The 15,248-nt window shown below is 44.0% G+C and overlaps 1 protein-coding gene across 3 annotated transcripts in view; it reads left to right on the top strand.

The window, feature by feature from the left end:
- USP47 (ubiquitin specific peptidase 47) overlaps nucleotides 1-15,248 on the top strand; it is a 1,215,141-nt gene that overhangs the window by 350,817 nt on the left and 849,076 nt on the right. For all 3 annotated transcript variants that reach the window (XM_069223601.1, XM_069223600.1, XM_069223599.1), the window contains one exon: nucleotides 2,216-2,295. In XM_069223601.1, the coding sequence (XP_069079702.1) occupies nucleotides 2,216-2,295 (80 nt within the window). The remainder of the gene's footprint in view (nucleotides 1-2,215; nucleotides 2,296-15,248) is intronic.

The raw sequence follows: 15,248 nt of genomic DNA, 5'->3' as shown, positions 1-15,248 counted from the left end.
GCGCTTACCACATCATGCTTTAGGAACATATTTATTTAAAGTAAGTGTTGAAACATAAACCGAAAAACACTCCTGTCCTGATGGCAAAGCTATTAGTAAACTAAGAGGCAAGGCATGCATGGATCATGTGTACCCTATATTTAATAAAACAACATAGGATTTTTTTACAGCAGAAATGCTGAACTCACATATTTGAAGGTGCACTTATAAGTGAGAATGAAGAAAAAGGCGACTATAAAATACAATATTTGTCTGGGATCACACAATTTAAGACCCGTTTCCGGGTCAAGTACATCACAGTTAGGTTAGGAGGTTATTCAAGCTACTCGACCTGCAGGTCTAGTAACATTTTCATGATTTTTCGAGGCCTGTATTCTAAGGTAAGGAGTCTGAATCTAGAAGTCTCTATCAGATGAGCGAGTTAGTTACCTTAAGTGATGCCTTATCTGGTAGAGACAATATCTAGCCGCAGATTCCTTACCAACCCACCCATCCTCCCTGCTCCGCGAACGCGTTTTTGGGTACAGGGCTGTTCCTTTTTCAGGGCCTTAGTTTCACACACCATTGGCCAGCGTTCTTCATGGTTCTGTGCTCCTAGAATTAGTCACAAAAACAAACTGACAGCTCGCTGTGGTGGCACCTATATAGGCATCGCGCATTTCACTTCCAACTGCTTATGAAAAAATGTCTAGATCCAGTCAGACTCCTGGGCATCATTCTGAGGTAATGAATCTGTGGCAAGATGGTCTCTACATGATGGTCTCTAAGGCATTACAGAAGGTAAGTAACTAGTTCATTGGGGCAATTCTAGGCACTGTGGAGTTGAAGATTTTCCCTCTACGCCAACGAGTCTGGGACATTGGGCTTTGATTTCTCTGCTTGAAAGTCTTTTGTTGCTAGGTGAAAGTGCTTCTCAGGTTTTAAGCCCTATGGAGTCATTCATCCGCTTTGTAAACTATGGCAAGTTGCACATGCAAGCCCTGCAGTGAAACATGAGGTCCCAGTGGGCCCAGCATGAAGGTCGTCATACCGAGATTAGTAGCAACTTGGTGGAGGCGGCCCGTGATCTGCAGTAGTGGCATTTGCAGCCAGACTGGCCTGACATGAAGAAGCATGTGGACGTTTCACAAGATTTTAATGTTCCTTGAAAAGAACTGAAGCGCTGCCAGAACAGTGCATAATATAATACTGATGGCTCACTTAAAGGCACAGAGCCATAGTTTTCAGTTTTTCAGAGCTTCAGTGGATATATCAAAATTTTCCTTCAATTCCTCCTACATTCTTCTTTTAAAATCTGTTTCAGGACCACTATTCTCTGCCTATTAATTGGGAAGTAGAAGTAATTTGCTTGATGTTTATATTTCAGACTACAAAAGCATGTAATATTCCGTTAGTATAGCATTTCCGTAGGCTAAGTATACATTTTAAATTTAATTTTGTTTTATATTAACAAAGTAAGCGATTCTCTATTTAAAGGATTTTTCGGATCCTGAGTGTGTGGGACTGTTAATTGTTTAACTTTTCATTGTTTGACTTGGATACAAATTTAAGTCACTTCTGCTTCGAGAACATAGCTATCTTTCTAATGACTTGTTGACTCTATATTTGCCTTTCAACCTGTAGAGCACATTGATGCCGTTTGTCAAGGTTTGAGCTACACAAGTTCTGCTCTAATGAAGTAACCTGTATTGTTATTTAAAGAAATGAACATCTCCAGTCAAATATATTAGCAATCGCTGCTAATCCAGTTTTAAAAACAAATTCAAGCCTGGTTCGTGTTTTTAGATTTCAACCTTGTCACTGGATAGTTTACTCCCATGGGATCTTGTGAGTCTTTTGTAATTTGAATGTATTCTTTGAATTCCTATAATGCATTACAGCTTTTATATCGACTCTGCATTTCTTCCTCCCCTATTAGCAAGTATTTCGTTTCCAGATGTTATCACTTGTTTTCTCTGTTGCTGAACCTGCATGTTTTGTCCTTCATCTCACTCTGAATTTGAAGCAGTTCTTCCTAATTCTCATCATTCTATACATCATTAATCTTTTTGGAAGAGATGGGCTTTGACTTGGATTCCTTTAAAATAGTTCTATTGAATTATTGTTGTTAGTGCGTTATTAGAAAAATGTGGTTGATAAGCTTACAATAAACTGTTTATGGACCAATAAATGGAAAGCACTATTGATGTGTGACTGCTTATCTTTTGCCTTACAGCTTGGCAACAACATGATGTTCAGGAACTCTGTAGGGTTATGTTTGATGCCTTGGAGCAGAAGTGGAAGCTAACTGAACAGGTATATCTTCACAATTTAGTATAGGCTTTAAATTTGTCAGTAGTCTGATTTGCACAGCCCAATGTTCTGCTGTTCTAAGGCCCATTCTCTGAAGTGTATCTTCCCCTGGCTTTCATGGTACCTCTGCTGGAGCTTATTGCTCTGTCTAATTCCAATAATTTTTTTCTGCTATTTTGTCCCTTATGGTGGACAAAATGGTAGTAAGACTTAACTAGCTTTTTTCACAATGCTGTTTAAACTGTTGGCCTGGGTGTGGATACCTCCAACATTAGTCCCACTAAGTTTATTGAAGTGGCCCATGGAAGTTGGGAGAAGGTGTGAGCAGTGGTAATAAAACTGGCATGTTATGGGCAGGGCATACAAAGACGCAAAACATCAGTTATCTAAGCATGCTGGTGGGAAAGCATTTATCTAGTATGGGTTGTAACGTGTAGGATGCCTTTGCTCCAGAAAGGAGACCATGGTTTCCACTAATGGAGTTACTTTCTTGTGAAAACGAAACAAGATATTCAATTCTTGACTAAGGTTAGTCATAGAACACTTAAGATTGCTTTCTGAAATCTAATTCAAACAGCTAATTTATCTGTCTACATTAAGATGTAATTCTAAATGTTGATCCCTACACATAATTCTCAATTTGGTTGCATGTTAAGTCAGATCTCCTTTACAATATAAACGTTGTTCAGTATTTGGGAGCACAATGTAAGTCGAAGTGTGTCTTGCAATTGGCTAAAATGTTCAGTAAAATGCAATGCTGGACCCATTGAATGTCTGGAATTTTTTCCATTGTGTTTGTTGGGATTTTCACCATCTGCCAATTGCATATTTTCTGGTGCAAGAGTATCGTAAATGCCTGTCACTGTTACAGTCATGGAGAATTATCAAGGTTGCAACCTCATGACAAATAATTAGTAATATTTTTTTTCGTTTCAAGTTTCTTTTCACGGTAACTGTCAGGCTACATGTTCACACTAAGGTAGATTTGGTTGGATATATATATATGAAGCTTTCCTCCTCAAAGTTTGGAGTTGGGGGTGGGCTTTAAGGATGTTACAAAAGTGACAGTGCTTCTGAAATGAATACCTTTATGCCAATGTCTTATTCCGTGTAGCTCTGTTGTCGATCACCTTATAGAAGCCAGAGAAAAGTCTACAGTAAACCATAATGGCTTAGGACATTGAACACTAATTGGTGAAGTGACCAGGAGCTACTCTTGTCCTTCTTGCAATGCAGAAGGTTCTCCTGATGTATGAGTTAAGCAGATTAACCTTTGTCCATTTCTAGCAATGCAGATCTACAGTAAGACCTATTCACTGGGTTGTGTGTCTTATTTTAGGCATTTAATTAGTTAACTATGTCCACATGTAATTAATGCATGCCAAGTCATTTTAGTGGTATGAAACCAGAACTGCAATAAGCCCTTGAAGTGATAATTATACATAGGTTCTATGTCAGGATCGGAGGCTTTGGATTATGCTTCTTTCTTTTCTGACATAAGGCACAGCAGCCAATTACAATACAATAAAACTTCAAATACATATCCCAAGAGCCCCAGCCCTTAACTGTCCAGTCACAAGGCCTCACTGCCCTATATATTCTTGAACCAACAAAGTCCTTCCTCCTTCTTGGGCAGGAGTCCTGCGTCCTAGATCTCAGTCTGTGGCACACATCTAAATTTAGCATTAGTCTCATTAACCGTATGGATTTGTCGAAATTACCTGCCACACTCACAGCTCTCAAAAAGTTAGTTAACAAATGTGTTAAAAAAAAAAAAAAAGTTCAACATCCAATACAAGAAAAACTGCAACAATCATGCACACTTTGATTATAATAAACTCTTATGAACAATTAACATATCAACAATATCTTAGGACTAATTTCTCAGTGCATATTAAGTTGAATTTTTTTCTCCATAAAAGAGGTGGTGCTTGGCTGACTGCGGACAGACCCGGTGGGACTCGCGGCAATACTGCACAGGCTTAAAAATGTTTCAACCGTAACTGGTATCTTTGATTGGCTTTGTGTTTGGCATCCCCGTAAAGCTATTTTTTTTTGGTGTGCCGCTGGCTTGGGTTCTGCCCCGTGCCACTCCTCTCTCTTGCTGCGTCCTGGAAGCATAGGTTTTTCCTCTTGTGCAGTATTAGGCTGGATTCCCAGTCTTTCTTTGGCGCGCTCCGGCTGCCTACTGGGTATTCTCCGTGGAATTTTTGACCATGTGGGTGGCCTGACAGCAATTTGATACGCTGTGATCCCTGCCTCTTGATGCTATCCGGCAGCTTGCTCCACGGTTCAAAGCAGGGTGTAGGATGTAGCACCCGGAGCTTCCCTTGAATTAAAGCCTGTCCACCTGCCACATGAGACGGAGTCATACTGTCTGGAAAGCCACACCACGTTCTTCATGAGAGCAGGATGCCAAACTGGCAAAGAAGAGAGCTAAGGAAAGAGCAAAGGATTTCAGCCGAAACGTACCAGCTCCTTTTGACCGTTCATTGTTCCCACCTCCTCTAGATGCTATCACTCAGGTTATTCCTGCACGGAAAACACAAAGTTATTTTTTTCCCAACCTGGCGTCACTTCTATTGAGGGGTGACCCTCAAATAGAAAAAAGACGCCCTGATCAAACCTCGCCTCATGTCATGATGCTTGAATGGGAGGCTCAAGACATTTTAAAACCTCCAGGCTCAGATGCAATCTCATCTTGTGTCTACTCTACAGTACGCCAAAACCTGGAACTCCCTCCCCGTCAACCTGCGTCTGACCCAGGACCTCCTGACCTTCAGGAAGCGCCTCAAGACCTGGCTCTTCGAGCAGTAGCACCCACCCCCAGCGCCTTGAGACCCTACCAGGTGAGTAGCACGCCTAACAAATTACTGATTGATTGATTGATTGAATGAATAATAGACTGGTCAATTCTGCTAAGTTTTTACAGTGGACCAAGTCATTAAAACATTCAGGAAATGTATCAAGCTATCTCTAGCCCTTTATCTAATTGGAAGGGTTCAGATAACGCAAAGGAGACTCGCCTAATAGAGTTCTCTCCTTTTACTGGTCCTTCAGAAACTGTTTCAATTAATACAATGCTCTCTCAAGGTGCTCATGAAATACAGAAGTTGTTGGAGACCTTTTTTCCTATTGTGATTCATCTGAGTCTGGCTGTCTAACTACATCTTCAGGATCAAAATCTGGGGCAGAATCCATATCAGGCAAGAACAGACAAGCATATTGTTATAGCCCAGACATAGTAACATACTTGCCAAATTGGTATCAAAGAGAAAGACAAGGAGTGCCTCACAAACTGTCTGAGCTCACAGCAGAGCAAATAGAGGTGCTAGTCACAAAAGTATAGGGATCTTGAGCATGTTTAAGGGTGGGGAACTGTCCTGGGGTTTTAAAGGAGGCAATTTCACTCCTACCAGTGCCCAGACTTTTGATTATGAACAGAGCTCTTAACGGCTCTCCTTGCAATCTACTCTTGCCATGAACGATACTCCCTCTACTTCCTTCCATGCTTTGATACCTGAGCAAAAAGACAGTACCTTGCTTAAACTCCCCCTAGCTGATGGCTCTCCCCCTACACTAACTCTGTCCTCCATTTAAAGAATATTTCAGCTTGACAGGGAAGAATATGAAAACAAATCTTTAGCCTTGAAAACTTCACATCTAAAATCTGTGATGGCTCTTCGAAAAACAAATGCTTAAATGGACATAATTTATAGTGGCCTGAATGACATTGAGCCATATTCTGTTGGTCTGATGGAGCCAGTCCAGACCACATCGTCAAGCGGGGGGTTTATGAAAACAAACTAAAGTGTGTGGCTTCTAAGAGAGAGGATATTGAGAACCGTTTGTGGAGAAGTAATCCAAGAAGTCTAGTGATGCTAGAGTTTACATTGTCCGCCTGTTCAAACAATCATTCCCCCATTGAAGTGACTAGGATATGAACTCCCTTATTCAAAGAGCTCATAGAGTTCCTTTTCACAAGCCAACAAAGGTAGAGCAACACAGTACACACATGCTTTCCTCGTTTATGTAGAGAACTATATATTGAGGCAACTCATCTTCCAAGCCGCCCATCCATCCACTCCTTTTAATTTGTGCAGCGTGAAATTCTTGGTCAGGCCAGATTTCTGGCATGAGACTATAAAGCGCCAATGGCGACTGCATGAGTATGTATATGCCCTTCAGATGTTTTGCGCTGGAAACTGCACACCTATGGATTAACTAGACCTGCCAAGATCCAGCTAACATTTGTACCTTGTAGCTGTACTGTAGCTCAGTTAATGGCAGTGCATTGAAACTTGAACCGGACACTAGAGTAACTTAATAATTTTGATGGAAGAAGGGAGGGTACAGCAAATTGACAGGGGATTGGAATGGATGCAAAGCACGCAGCAGGAGCTTGGGGATCTTTGTCAACTAGTATATAAACAGTACTATATTAGGGATCAATCAATCAGTTTTTGTAAAGTGCAGCTATTTACCTGTAAGGGTCTAAAGGCACTGGGAGGGAGAGCCATCATTCGAAGAGCCAAGACTTCAGGTTCTTCCTGAAGATGGTGAGTGACTGGCTTTGTGTGAGGTGCGAGGGGAGGTTGTTCCAGCTCTTTGCTGCTATGAAGGTGAAGGATCGTCCTCCGGCTGTGGTTTTGCGGATGTGAGGGATGGTGGCCAGGGCCATCTTGGTGAGGCGGAGGGATCTGGCGGGGTGTGGAAGGAGACGTGGTAGTTCAGGTAGACTGGTCCTGCGTTGTGAATGGCCTTGTACGTGTGGGTGAGTAGCTGTAGGTGATTCGCTTCTCGACCGGTAGCCAGTGGTTGGTCCTCAGGTGTTGGGAGATGTGTTTTCAGCGTGGGAGGTCCAGAATGAGTCTGGGGGATGCGTTCTGGATGAGTTTTATTTTTTTAATGTTTCTAGTTGAGGTGCCAGCGTAGAGGGCATTGCCGTAGTCGCGCTTGCTTGTGACTAAGACGTGGGTGACTGTCCTGTGACAGTCTGCTGGGATCCTTCTCAAGGTCTTCCAAAGTTTACAGAGTGTGTGCTAGCTGGAGGAGGGGACTGAATTTACCAGGCGGGTCATGGATAGGGAGCAGTCGGGGATGATGCCTAGGTTGCGAACGTGCTCAGTTGGTGCGGGGGGGAGGGGGTGGTGTCTCTGAGGGATGTGTGCCCCCAGAAGTCATCCCAAGTTGAGGTGGCGTTTCCGAATATGATGAGCTCAATCTTGTCTGAGTTGAGCTTGGGGCAGCTTTCTCTCATCCAGGTGGTGACGGCTTCCATTCTTGAGTGGAAGTTCCTTTTGGCAATGTCTGGGTCTTCGGTGAGGGAAATGATGAGTTGTGTGTCATCAGCATATGACACGATGTTTATACCGTGGCTTCTGACGATGGCTGCGGGAGGGGCCATGTATACGCTGAACAGTGTGGGGCTCTGTGAGGATCCTTGGGGGACTCTGCAGTTGGCTCATGTGGGTCTGGATGTGTAGGGTGGTAGTCTGACCCTCGGGTGGTAGTCTGACCCTCTGTGTCCTCCCGGAGAGGAAGGAGTGGATCGATTCCAGGGCTCTTCTGCGGATTCCTGTGTCGTGGAGTCTGGTGCGAAATGTGCTGTGGGAGACTGTGTCGAAAGCTGTTGAGAGGTCGAGGAGTATGAGCGCTGTTGTGTGGCTGCACTCTAGGAGTAATCAGATGTCATTGGTGGCTGCCGGGAGGGCTGTCTCTGTGCTGTGGTTGCTGAGTGAGCCGGACTGGGAGCTGTTCAGGGAGTTGTTGGCCTCAATGAAATTCTGTAGTTGTACGTTGATTGCTTTTTCCAGTACTTTGGTGGGGTAGGGTAGCAGCGAGATGGGCCAGAAGTTCTTTAGTTCTGATGGGTCGGCTGAAGGTTTCTTCAGGAGAGGGTGGATTTCGGCATGTTTCCGGTCCTCGGGAAAGGTGCCAGTGTTGATTGAGCAGTTGATTGTGTCCTGGAGCTCGGCCGATGAATGCGCTGGCTCCGATGTATATGTGGTGCGGGCAAGGGCCCGTGGGGGCTCCAAAGTGGATGCTGTTTATGATGCTGACTGTTTCCTCTGGGGAGAGCGTGTACCAGCTGTGGATGGTCTGGGTGTGTTCTGGGAGGTTGGGGGAAGCTTGGTCACAAATTCCGGGGCCATGATTTTCTGGGAGGAATCTGTTGTAGATGTCCTGGTTCTTGCGGTGGATAAAGGTGGCGAGTTTGTCTCAGAGGTCCTGTAACAGGGAGATGCTGGTGGCTTCGGAGGGGGGAATCTGTGAACTCGGAGTGTGTCCTTCCTAGCGTTCTTGATTTTTCTGCAGTGGGCGTCGGTAGAGGCTCTGAATGATGCAAGGTCTCAATTTTTTTCTCTAAACGTCTGCGGGTACGTTTAATTTTGTGATTTCAGTGTTGAACCAGCTGACTTTTTTAGGTACGCGTTTGGCCGATGACAACCGGAGGGTGGGCTAGAGTGTTGGCGCGTTTTGTGATCCTTGCACTGAGATTGCGAGCTGCTGTTTTGGCATCATCAGAGGGAGGAGGGAGGGATTTGGCGAGCTGTGAGATTAGTTGCTCGTTGCTGATTTAATTGCATTTCCTGTGGGGGGCCCTGGGGATGCAAGTGCAGCTGCTGGGTGTGGTGATTGTGAAGTGTAAGCAGCGGTGGTCAGTCCAGTCTGGGGTGGTGATGGTCTCGATGGTGATCAGGTTGCTTAATGTGAAGATGTGGTCCAGTGTGGGTCCTGCGATTTGTGTTGGTGCAGAGACCAGCTGTCTGAGGCTGAGGGTGGCGAAGTTGTTGAGTAGAGCGGTGTTGTTTGGATCGGTGTGGTCCTCAAGGTGGAAATTCAAGTTGTCTGATGCCAGGGCCTGGGGGAGTAGCGATGTCTACAACATAGTCTATGAAAGCTAGCATGGGGCCAGGTGGCGTGTACACCAGGGTGCCACGGATGGAGGAATTGTGGTTGGAGTGGACCAGGAAGTGAAGGTGTTCCATGTTGGTGCATTGTTCTTCTGGGACGGCCTTGACACGTAGTGAGGTCTTGTTTAGGATGGCAAATCCTCCGCCTGGCCAGGAGCGCCGGTCCCTCATTAGGATGCTGTATCCATCGGGAGTGGCAATAGCCAGGTCTGGTCCCGAGGTGGGGTTGGTCCAGGTCCCGGTAAGGAAGGCGATGTCCAGTCTGGCAGTGTTGATGTTGTCTGGTTATTCACACAGGACTTCGAACAGGGCGGGGTGGATGGAAAGGTTTGTCAGGACCGGATTGGGTTAGTGGGAAAGGTTCAGCACAGTGGACAGGTTTTGGGAGTCATGGGATGTTGATTCTGCACTGGCACTTTTGGCACTGGGTCCCAGTGGGTGGGAATACAAAGAGGGGGAAAAAAGTTAAAAGAAACAAAATTAGGAAAATTACACGTTTTCTAGGAATATGTAGCTTCATTTATATGAGTGATGTAACACCCAATAACGTAATTGATATATATTTGTGATATATAGTAGATGTGCATATACTATGTTGCAACATAAACTCATGAGATCCTCAACCAAAATGAAATTCACTTGGGAATAGCTGTAAACACTTAAACGTCAAATTCTCTGTCTCCAAGGGATGCACCTCACTGTGCGGGAGTCCTATAAACCTCGAAATGTAAGGTATGAGATTTTAGCATTGACCGCCACTGACATTTCACAGCATGAAGTTGTGCTCCTTGCTTGGGGCAGAGACTGGTTTGTGACTGGCATAAAGATTGATAATTCTGGACATTAGGTAATCTCACGGATTAGGAAAGGAGGGCTCCAAATCCCTATTTGCTTAGTCTGCCTCTAATGTAGTTGATCCATCTATATAATTTTTTTTATTTGCCAAGCTACATCAATAGCCTGATCCGCTTCTTCTCTGTGGCAAGCTTAATTTAGTCATTCAACTTTGCCTTGGCTCTTCATCTAAGAAAGATGTTGGGTACAGATGTATGAGGAAACCAAGAATATATTTAAAGCAAATTACAGAATCATATGCCTTAGCGGATGTATGACAAATTTGCTGCCCACTTGAACATGCGTTTACATTCTTTTCCACACCTCACTGTTCACCCACAACAATTGTTTTTTCGCTACTTATTCAATAATTCTTTACATTGATAGAAAACGCCATCCCATGATTGTCTCAGATCATAGAGCCCTTTGGCTTTATATTAAGCCTAGCTATATTCAAACTATGGCTGCTCCTCCCTGCTGGGTTCCCAACTGCTTTTGGATACTTCGTATATTAGTTTTATGGTGGGTTTTGTTATAGATTTCATAGAATAGTAAGAGTAATTTGAAAGATTTTAACCAAGGTCAAACCCTGAGCTTTGCCATCCAACACGGGTGACCTGAATGAATTACACAGGCCCACCTACTATCCAATCATAAACTAGAAACAGGTTATGCATCTAGGATTGGTGGGCAAGTGCAATCCCATAATGCATGCTTAAGTTTTTTTTTTTTTTTTTTTTTTTTTAACAACTATTCTCCAAGTGCTGTTGAAAAATAGGATTTTGGATGGAACTAACCGAAAGTTATAGTCTTATCAGATCTGTTACTTTCAGAATAGTGAGGATATGGATTTTTGTGGCATTTCAGATAAAGGATAGAAGTAGTGGGAACTCAATTTTGAGTATCAATATTTTGTTTCTTCACTTTTAATGTATTATTCACATAGTGCCACAAGATAGGAGAAAATTCTATTGAGACACGTTCTAAATATATGCCCATTTTCCTTTATTCTTCTTGGTCATCGTTTCAGATTATTTCTATCACATCATTAACTACCTCGTGATGGGACATTGCTGTTCCATTTGTTACAGAGGGAGTGGCTCCGAATACCCTGATTCTCATTTGTACTTTCTGGAGCGATGTGGTAACATTGTCTTCCACCCTGCTGATTTCACACCTGTCCCTAGGCTCCTGCACCAGTCAAAGAATCCCTTGTTATGCTACAGGTCAAGCTGAGAGTGGGGCTGAAGGCGCATGCGAACTGTTTCCAATAACAAGCAAACAAATGTGAAATACTTTGGGTAGGTCAGAGGTTTCTTTGGTTCGGTGGGAGGGGGGCTTCCCCACCTGGCCCACCCTCTGGAACCGTTAAAAAGATAATACATTTTTAGCTTATCACTCGCAGAAAGTACACACAGTTTTAATAGATTGGCACAGAGATGCTCACATTGACTGGAGTCCTTTCTGTATCTCTAATACAAATTGATTTGATGGCGGTGGTCCTAGGTCATTCAGAGTCTAATCTGCATGCAGAAGACTGCATGGCTTCTGAAGAGCATAACAGCTATTGAAAAATACTCCAACTACTGACTGGATTTTATTCCTATGAAATAAAAAAATAAAACAAATCCATATTTTTTATCCCCTTCCGCCACTGTTTAATTCAGCAATACTGAATGTTCGTGCAGTGGAAAAAATATATATATAAATTTCATTTTTATCAACCACAAGGTTGCCTCCTTTCTCCACATCGTTTTGCTCCTTATTTAGTCATACTTTCCAGCTTTAAAAACAGCCGCTCTCCTCATATCTACATAAACTAGAAGTCGGATTATTAGCAAATGATGATGATGATGATGATGATGACATTGCCATCTTCTCCTCCTCTCCATTTAGCTCTTTAGCAGCAGTTGAGTGTCTGGGTATAAGTTAAATATAAGTTAAATACAGAGAAAAACACAGATAGTGATCAATTTACATCCAGCTATACCATATTCCTGTTTTGTTAAATCAACAAAATACTTAAGGATTCAAGTATCCTAAAGTATGGAATCTACTATTAGTTTCAACTATTTTGCGTTTTATGTGCAATTACCTGAAACTTTCAGAAAATGGAACAGACTTGATGGGTGCTCATAGGCTGATGTAACATCAAGATGATGATTTTGCCTTGATATCTTTATCTGTTTAGATCTACGCTGCTCTATTTTCCAAAAGCATTTTTTGACAAAAAGTGGAAGCAAACTGGCAAAAGTTAATGTTCCTTTAGAAGAAACCACTATATGCAATTAATTTTCTTCAACTTTATTGTAATCTAGGCAGCATAATGCTTTCCATTACGTTGTCCTTATTACACGTCCTCTTTTATTTTCAGACTTTCAGCCGTTATGGAAAGAGATGAATCTCAATGGGGTGGCTTGTTTTCAGATTTCGAAGGTAGTGTCTGCACCACTATATCCCTGAAGGGCCTCATTGACACTGTGTATTTTAAACATAGCAAATATAAAACAATTACAGTATTTCATTAAATGTGACAGAATGGAGTTAAGGGAAGCCCAGATAGCCCCGCGCATGTAGGCTATCTCCACTTGCCTTCGATTGATCCAACTGAATTATTTGTATGCAACTCACCTTACCGCGGCAATCCCTCATTGGCCTGGTAAGCTTTCCCACACAACTTACTTCCGTTGCCTGGTGACACCAGCCAATTTCTTCCATCTTGTCTGGGCTTGCCCAGTCATTTCCACCGGTTGGCAGCAAATGTGCAGTGAGCCCTCTGGGATCCTGGAGAGAGATCTTGATTTGACGCCTAGGGTAGCTCTTTTGGGAATGGGAGACAAAATAAGAGGCTCTTGGGCTGACTGCCCTTTCCTGGTTGTAGCCACGTTTTAAGACCAAAAAGCTAAAGGTGGTGGTTATGATTTTGTAGGTGGACTTGCAGTAGAAATACGCGATGCCTAAACAAAGCTGTTTTTTAGAAATTTGCTTCCAGCGTAGGATTTTTCACCAGCGCCTGCCTTCGAGCTAAATCAACCTTAGACAAAATGAATTTTTGCATCTCATCAAGACACCTAGGGAAAGGTTTATACATCTGTTTTTATAGATTTATTTTGTACATGCATTTGATTTCCAGGCTCTTAAATAGACGAGGCACCTAGCTACAGATGTCTCTGAAGGGGACATTTTTAGTATTAGTGACATGTTTGCACAATCTATTCTTAACGTCCTCTTCGAGCACACCATTTTAGAGTATTCAATGGTTTGTATTATACTTTTCACAGATTGTGCAAATGGGTTCTCTGAGAAACTGCTAAGTGCTTTTGCTGTCATCGCCCAAGGCAAACACCAGCCATATCTTTGAATTGTGTTGTCTTATTAAATTCTATTGGGAGTGGATGTTTTATCAACTTAATCACTTAATGAAGACCAATATTGATTTCAAATTATTACACTAGTCCTCTCAGCATCTTCTCTCCTATGGAGGATGTTCATTTTTTTCCATCATAGTTGCTCAATTTGAAATAGCACTGGTCAGGCTTCAAAGGGACCCAACTGATCATAAAGCATGGTGGCTGGAATTTGCATCTCTTGCTAGCCTGCAAGTGTCCCTCATTCAAAAAGATCTGCAAAGGATCAACCTTATAAAAATGTGGAGTCACATAAAAGAATGAATGTTAACGATCCTTGTTGATAACATTCTTCAATTAATTGAAATTAATTTTGTTTCTGTTGTTAATAAACTAATTTTGTATTGTGATGTTTTGGACTTTTTCTTATTATGTATGACTCGAGCAGCACTTTTCTATGAAGTTGAAATGTATTTCTGTAATCTTATTCACGTTTGGTACTTTCCTAATTTAAAGAAATCCTTTCGGTGGCAAGGCGTCAAGATGGTGGTCGCACTCTTGTAGTGCTCCAGAACCCTCCGTCATCCGCCTTAAGCTGCACGTGTAATCCGCCTTCATCGGCGGCACCTACCCACTCCGGGGGTTGCATTGCCCCCTCTGGAGAAATTAGAGAAGCCGTCCGACTCTCCGGCTTGACTGTGCGGCGCTGGGTGCCCGTGGCCGTCCACACTCAAAAATGGCGGGTGATCGCGGCGGTGCTTTCGGCCTGGGACGACATGGTGTCGGCTCTGATCGGGGGCCGCTCAGAAGCAGAGCAAGGAGCCACTGGGGCAGCACAGCTGGGAGCTGCAGGCGAAGTCGGCGGCAGGTGCGCCTGACGCGGGAGCCGGCAAAGGAGCAGACCGGGCCACCTGGACAGCGGGAGGCATGGGACGTGAGATTGAGGCCCAGCGATCAGGTGAGCTGAGGGGAGTGGTGCTGGGTGGGTAATCGGGGGGCCTCATATGCAGTAAGGAAGAGAGGCCCTTGAACCCCATACGATGAGTTAGCTGGGCTTCCCTTGTATACTTCGACCAAGATGACATATACTGCATCAGAGCCTGGGAGGCAGCAATGAGCAAGGACAGGTCGACGCAGCAATCAACGGCACAGATGCGCATAGACCAATTCACTACGGGCTCTGGTGGGACCCAAGCCGAGGAACACGCTCTGAGTGGTGGTGATGGTCCGCCGGTGGCATCCAGCGACCTGGCAGCGATTCTCCAAGCTATTCAGGCATCCCAGACAGCTGTAGAGACCAAGACCGGAGAAGTAAGAGTGGATGTGGCCATGGTTCGTCAGGACCTCTGCAGTGCCACAGCTTGAATCACGGAGGCAGAATCAAGGATATCCACAGTGGAAGACAACGTGATTGCCCTAAAAGCACAAGTATCTGCATTATCAGCCCGCACGTCAGAGCTCTACGGGAGGGCCGAAGATGCTGAAAATAGGTCCAGGCGCAACTTCCTTTATATTGTAGGCCTTCTGGAGAGCACAGCAACGTCATCCTTGGTCTCGTGCTTGGAAGACTGGTTCCGCTGTTGGATGCCAGCGGACCATCTCACCCCAAGGTTCGCGATTGAGCGGGCTCACAGGGCTTTACAGTCGAGACCTCCACCTGGCTCCTCGCCCAGGCCGGTGATACTCCGTCTCTTCAACTTCAAAGACAGAGACACTGTGCTACAGGAGGCGCACTCCAAGGGAGATCTCTTCTGCAACTGAGTGAAGGTCCTCCAATTCCCCAACTATACTAAGAAGCTGAGAGCGATGGATATATCGTAGCGTCTTCCGCTTCCAGCGAAGCTCCGAGTGGGACATG

Source organism: Pleurodeles waltl, chromosome 3_1 (assembly GCF_031143425.1).
Source record: "Pleurodeles waltl isolate 20211129_DDA chromosome 3_1, aPleWal1.hap1.20221129, whole genome shotgun sequence".
NCBI lineage: Eukaryota > Metazoa > Chordata > Amphibia > Caudata > Salamandridae > Pleurodeles > Pleurodeles waltl.
The sequence above is the reverse complement of the archived record's forward strand: the minus strand, read 5'-3'. Positions and strand labels throughout refer to the sequence as shown.